At 34.4% G+C, this 6,040-nt stretch overlaps 1 protein-coding gene across 2 annotated transcripts in view; it reads left to right on the forward strand.

The window, feature by feature from the left end:
• The first annotated feature begins 34 nt into the window (after nucleotides 1-34).
• LOC144980505 (uncharacterized) overlaps nucleotides 35-6,040 on the forward strand; it is a 12,466-nt gene continuing 6,460 nt past the window's right edge. The window contains exons 1-6 of one of the 2 annotated variants that reach the window (XM_078928139.1): nucleotides 35-389; nucleotides 1,064-1,136; nucleotides 1,508-1,566; nucleotides 3,137-3,217; nucleotides 4,515-4,591; nucleotides 5,876-5,959. In XM_078928139.1, coding sequence (XP_078784265.1) covers nucleotides 116-389; nucleotides 1,064-1,136; nucleotides 1,508-1,566; nucleotides 3,137-3,217; nucleotides 4,515-4,591; nucleotides 5,876-5,959 — 648 coding nt within the window. In that variant the 5' untranslated portion in view covers nucleotides 35-115. The remainder of the gene's footprint in view (nucleotides 390-1,063; nucleotides 1,137-1,507; nucleotides 1,567-3,136; nucleotides 3,218-4,514; nucleotides 4,592-5,875; nucleotides 5,960-6,040) is intronic. The other variant, XR_013646906.1, reaches the window with a different exon arrangement.

Here is a 6,040-nt window from a genome sequence, read left to right on the forward strand (position 1 = left end):
AGTCTTCCCCTGGCATTTTGTTGAAAAATAATCTGGCAACCCAGCTTGAAATTCGTGGAATTCAATAGAATATGCAAGAGTCTATTGTTGATTAAACTTCAAAACTCGTGACAGGATGAGCAAAACATTCGCACCAAATTCTTCGAGGGCAAATGTTAGGGGAGCAAATAATAGCAGAAGCAGACAAAGCTTAGACGGCCCAATCCGGCAAGTTCAAGGGAGGGGGATTGATAGAAGTTCACAAACTCAAACAACAGCAAACACAAATAATAGCAGAGGCAGAGGAACAAGACATGTAAATGTACACAACAGAGGCAGAGGTGCTAGTTCGCTAACAAATACGAGGGTTCCTCATAATAAAAGGATGGATGAATCCCATTCTTACCCAGGTAAGTCCGATCTCCTACTTGAGTTACTGAGTCATATTGGGCTATGCGCCAGGTGCCACATAAAACTGTTTGTAACCTTGAACATTTATAGTCATATCGATAGAATTTAAATAGAACTACTAATAAAAATGGCCTGTGACTTTAGTCACCCACGGCCATATCGATATTAATATCCAGTTATAAACTTCTGATCTGTTTATCGCAATATTACTAATTGACTATTGTAGGGACTAGGGAACACGATCGTGGTCTCCCTTGCCAAATAAATGGGCCAGTTTTGGCTAGGTAGGAAGACCACGATTTTGATTTTCAGTTTTAAAATGTTCTGTTTTGGATTGGAGGCCACAATTTTGGTCAAATTGCAGGCAATGCTATAATATTTTTAAAATTCTAAACGATGGTCTTCAGGTATTTTGAGACTGTTGCTGCACACTGGCTTTGTGAATGAAATTATTTGTTTGGTATCTTATGGTTTTACGTGGATGCAGGTTTAGTGGAAAGTTTTCAGATTTTGAATTTCATTTTTCAACATTCATTAATTGGAAAAGAAAAAATTCTGTATAAGACTTGAGTTTGAGTTGTTTTTTTTTTTTTTTTTTTTGTTTTTAAGCTGAATTGGTTGTACTCAAGACGGGAAGAAATGATCCAAAGCCTTCTCGCCCCTTTTTTTTCAGATTATGGCGCCTCTTCTTCTTCTCCACAAAGGCCATGCCAAGAGCAAGAGCCAGGGAGTCAACAAGGACAATAGTAAGGGTGATGTTATAAGGCTACTGATATTTGGTCTACATGACACAACTGTTCTGATATAACTTTGAATTTATGGTTTAGATACTCTATAATCATCTTCATCACCATCTTTATATCATCATCATCATGGTTCTTCTTCTTCTTTTTCTTCTTCTTCTTCTTTTTCTTCTTCTTTTTCGTCTTCTTCTTCTTTCCCTTCATCCTCCTCCTCATTATCATCATCATCGTCATCATCATCATCATCATCATCATCATCATCAACCTCATCATTATCATCATCATATCATTGTTAATGTTATCAATGTAAGAATTTGAAGAGATAAAAAAATAAAAAGTTAGTCTGTTTTTACAACAATAATATTCTATTTCAGTGTTGGTGGTTTTACAAAGTTTGAACCGAATACAAAGAAAAGGCAGCAAGTTAGTGAAAGTAAGAATATTTAATTTATTCCAACAATAGAATTGATGTATATAAGACTGGTTGTTGTGATAGAGTGCAATCTGACATCATTGTTATCATTTCTTGCTGTTGCATTGAAAAACAAAGAGCAAGATTCTGAGCGTGTTCTAACATTGTGCTTTCTCTCTTATACGTTTCCTTGTGTATGGCATATTCTGGAAATGACTGTGGATATTTCAGTTGCAAAAAGTCCCTGGGTATCACTCATTTCATCTTTACATAAATGAAAAAATCCATTTAGTTATTTTTCTCTTTAAAAAATTGGATTTGTTTTAATTAAGGTCTATCTTTATGTGAAGGACTGTGAATTTAGAACTGCGATAGATATTATGTGTGTGATGAGTGTTATTACGTTCTGGGGATTAAGCTGGGAGAGTGATTGCAGTTCCTTGCTCGATTGAATGGGTAAATATGTATCTTGAAAGTTTTAACCTGCAATTTGTGACAAAACTACAATACTGAATTGTGAAAATAACCCCCACTCACACTGAGTAAAAATGTCATACCTTGTGTGGCTCAGTGGCTTAGGTGTATGGATGTCTTTTCTTGTCACAAACATCAAGCAATGTTAAGCATCACCAGTCACAGGTTGGTTGACAACCAGATCATCGAAAATTCTTGTTCTGACATTTTGTAAAGCGTTTTGGGCACATTAAGTGGATATTGCTCTATATCAAAGCTCTAGATTTTTGTTGTTGCTGTTCTTAGATAAGACACTTAACACATTCCCTTGACTCAAGTGTGAATAAGTACCTGACTATAGACAGTGACGGATATTGTAAGAGTGTTAGAACAGAAGGATGCCTAACAGGTGACTGGTACTGTAACTGTATGAAATGGAAATATGATTCCATATGACCAACTGCAAGAATAAATGAAACATTGTGGAACGCATTGAGCATGCTCAATTGGTGGAAATGCAATACATGTATATAAATGCTCATATTATATCTTTCATAAAATGATGAGAGAAGAAAATGTAAAGAATTTAACAAAATCAAATAGACTGTTGATCAGTTCTTGTTATTTAATAATAATAATAATGATAATAATAATAATAATAATAATAATAATAATAATAATAATAATAAATAATAATAATAATAAATAATAATAATAATAATAACAATAATAATAATAATAATAATAATAATAATAATAATATAATAATAATAATAATAATAGTAATAATAATAATAATAATAATAATAATAATAATAATAATTTTTTAAGCTGTTATATTCACTTTTTGTTTATCACATTCTATTTTTACAGTCCGCAGCTTCTAGCAGCCTAGTATCACAAAAATAAAGAATAGTAGTTTTAACTGTGATAGTATGTATATTATTTGTCTCAGAAAAATGGAAATAATGTAGACCTAAAAATAGTCCCTGCCAAATACTGAGATGGTCAATTTAGGGTCGAGTGAGTTAAGTTAAATGTATTTCTGTTCCGTGTTACCACAGAGATCTGCAGTGTGTTGTAGTAAAGAAAATAAAGTTAACCACTCTTATTTTATTATTTCCTTTTTCAATTTCAGTGGCCCGCAAAGAAACAGAAGAATTTGAAAGATATAAGCAAGAAAATGCCGTGAAATATTGTAACTATGTTGGAACTACAGGTATTTAGGAATTCGTTAAAACAACATCAGTATTGTGTTCTGGGTATTTTTTTGTTTGTTTGTTTGTTTGTTTGTTTAACTCTCTCCTTATCAGCCATTTTCAGGATGTTCCCCAAAACTTCACTCCCAACTAGCACAAAAATATATTTTTTATCACTAGCAGTAAGTTCTTGCGATTAATACTTTCTTTAGCAAAACATGCTCTACAACTCACTGTTCATTTTCTTTAAATTTTATGACGTACAAAAGAAATTTGAATAATAAAAATGTTGCTTGTATTGTAACGAATGTGACGATTTTCCTATAGTTGGTGAGGAGAGGGTTAATGGCTCAGTGGTCAGTTGGAAACTGATTTGTATAGTCTTTGATGTGTGAATATAATTGCAGGTCTGATAGCCGGATTCAGGTATGGGTTTATTTTCACATTGTGGTCATGGCGTATATTTTACTATGGTTTGGTTTGAGAGTTAGTATTTCTATTACATCAATGAGACCATAACATTTTGGGATGTAAGACCACTGTAAATCAGTGCATGTTAGTCTAAGATTGTATTTTACATCAATACTCCTCAACTGACTTTTATTATGATTACTGTTGTTGTTGTTGTTGTAGTAGTAGTAGTAGTAATAGTAGTAGAAGTAGTAGTAGTAATAGTAGTAGCAGTAGCAGTAATAATAATAATGTTATTATTGTATTATGCTAGTGTATGTGTGTGTCTGTGTATGTGTTATTCTGCTCTTTGCAATATAAGGACCATCTTAATATTGAATTCACGGTTTTGGATTGAAATCACAATGGATTGTACACGCACATGAAACAAGAAATAACCGTGAGCAAGAGACTATCACTTCATTTCATTCCATCAAATAATTTCACTCATCCTCACAAGTGAGACTGGCTTGACTCATACTCATTATTTCTAGTTTCGTTTCTATCTTGCGGCTTTGTGGTCTAGTGGTATGACACTTGCTATCGGATCGGAAGGTCCTTGGTTCAAGCCTCGCACTCGGCACATAGTTGAGTCCTTGGAAAAGGCTCTTTACTCACATTCTCTCACCGTATTCAGGTGTAAAATGAGTACCTGGCTGATAACAGCGTTGTCTTTGTCCGAAAAATTGTAATATCGCCTAACAGGTGTTATGTCCCGTCCTACATGTTAATTGTTGCTGTTGACCAGGGACCCCTTATAAAGCGCTTTGAGCACGTTAAGTGTATATTGCGCTATATAAAAGCTCAATTTTTTTTTTTTTCATTCTTTCTCACTCCTTATCTTTTATTTCCCCCATGTATCTCCAGGAGGAGGTGAGATGACAGAAGATATGGTCCGAAGAAAGCAAGCGAATGATGTCAGGAATCAAAAGTTTAATCGTTTGGTATGTTTGATTAAAAAAAAAAAAATTTTTGTCATTTATTAATGTATTGTTTGGTTTGTGGTATCTTTTTTTTCGCTCTTTATTTTGTTTTGTTTTTATTCTTTTATTTTATTTTATTTTTAAAATTTTTAAATTGTTTATTGTTTTCGTTTTGTTGGTTTTAAATTGTCTCTTTATGGGATCCTTATTGCTCAATAGGTAGAACATTTGAATGACAAGTAAGAGAATCAGTATTTATCCCTGGTTTAGTCAAGGTTTTCATAGTGGGAGCCTGTCTTTGTGTCTGGACGAGACTTTTGGGTTATCTCAAACTAAGTACATTGATGGTAAAAAAAATATTTTGAAAAAAATTGAGCTTTATGTAGCGCAATATCCACTAAATGTGCTCAAAGCGCTTTACAAGGGGTCCCTGGTCAACAGCAACATTTAGCATGTAGGATGGGACATGACGCCTGTTAGGCGATATTACAATTTTTCGGACAAAGACAACCCTGTTAACGGCCAGATACTCATTTTACATCTGAGTACGGTGAGAGAATGTGAGTAAAGAGCCTTTTCCAAGGACTCAACTATGCATCAAGCGCGAGGCTCGAACCCAAGATCTTCCAATCTGAAAGCGAGTGTCATACCACTAGACCACATAGCGCACAATCTACATCTGTTTCCTATTTGAACCCATTCCCCTTTGTCTTGCTTTTTCTTGGGTGCTTTAATTGTAATTCTAGATTTTTAAAATTTTCCCATTTTATTCCTTTTCACTGGTGCTGTTATGACCTTAATGAATGTGTTGCAAGCGCCATATAACCCTTAAAAACAATCAAACAAAAGCAACATGCTTAAAATAATGATGAAAAATCACATTTCTGGGCAGCTGAAAAGGTGACTGAATATGAAGAATCAATATACATATTCAAGATAGTGTTAGATTTTGGGAGGTGATTGGTGGTCTTGTTGTCAAGATTTTAGGTAAGTAGTCCTGTAGAGCCATTAAGCCCATGAAGCCAAATTATCCCGGTTCTATAACGTGAAACTGACAATAGCAATTGCTTGTTATCCTTTTGATAAGATGCTAGTCTATCACAAAGTACTTTCCATGATCCACCAGATTTAACAGACCTAGCTGTTGCATGGTGAAGGGGGGGGGGGGGGGGGGGGGGGGGGTACGAAAAGAATCTCACCTACATCCAGGATTGATCACAGTCCCTTTGCCTGTGAAGCAAGTGCTATACCAACTGAGCTATTTGAAGTTTGTTTTTTTAAAATTATATTTTATTCCCATTGCAGCAAAATCAACAAAGAAGGAGAGAAGAACAACGAGATGCCGAACAGAGAGAAATCGATTTGAAGCGAGCAGAGGCGAGAAGAAAGGTATTCTTCATTCATGGTATTTTAGCTGATTAAATCTAGATTTTAATGAAATTGCATTCTTCCTCATTGTATTATGGTTTG

This window comes from Berghia stephanieae, chromosome 10, assembly GCF_034508935.2.
Source record: "Berghia stephanieae isolate SIO BIC M18660-M18661 chromosome 10, UCSD_Bste_1.3, whole genome shotgun sequence".
In the NCBI taxonomy this organism is placed as follows: domain Eukaryota; kingdom Metazoa; phylum Mollusca; class Gastropoda; order Nudibranchia; family Aeolidiidae; genus Berghia; species Berghia stephanieae.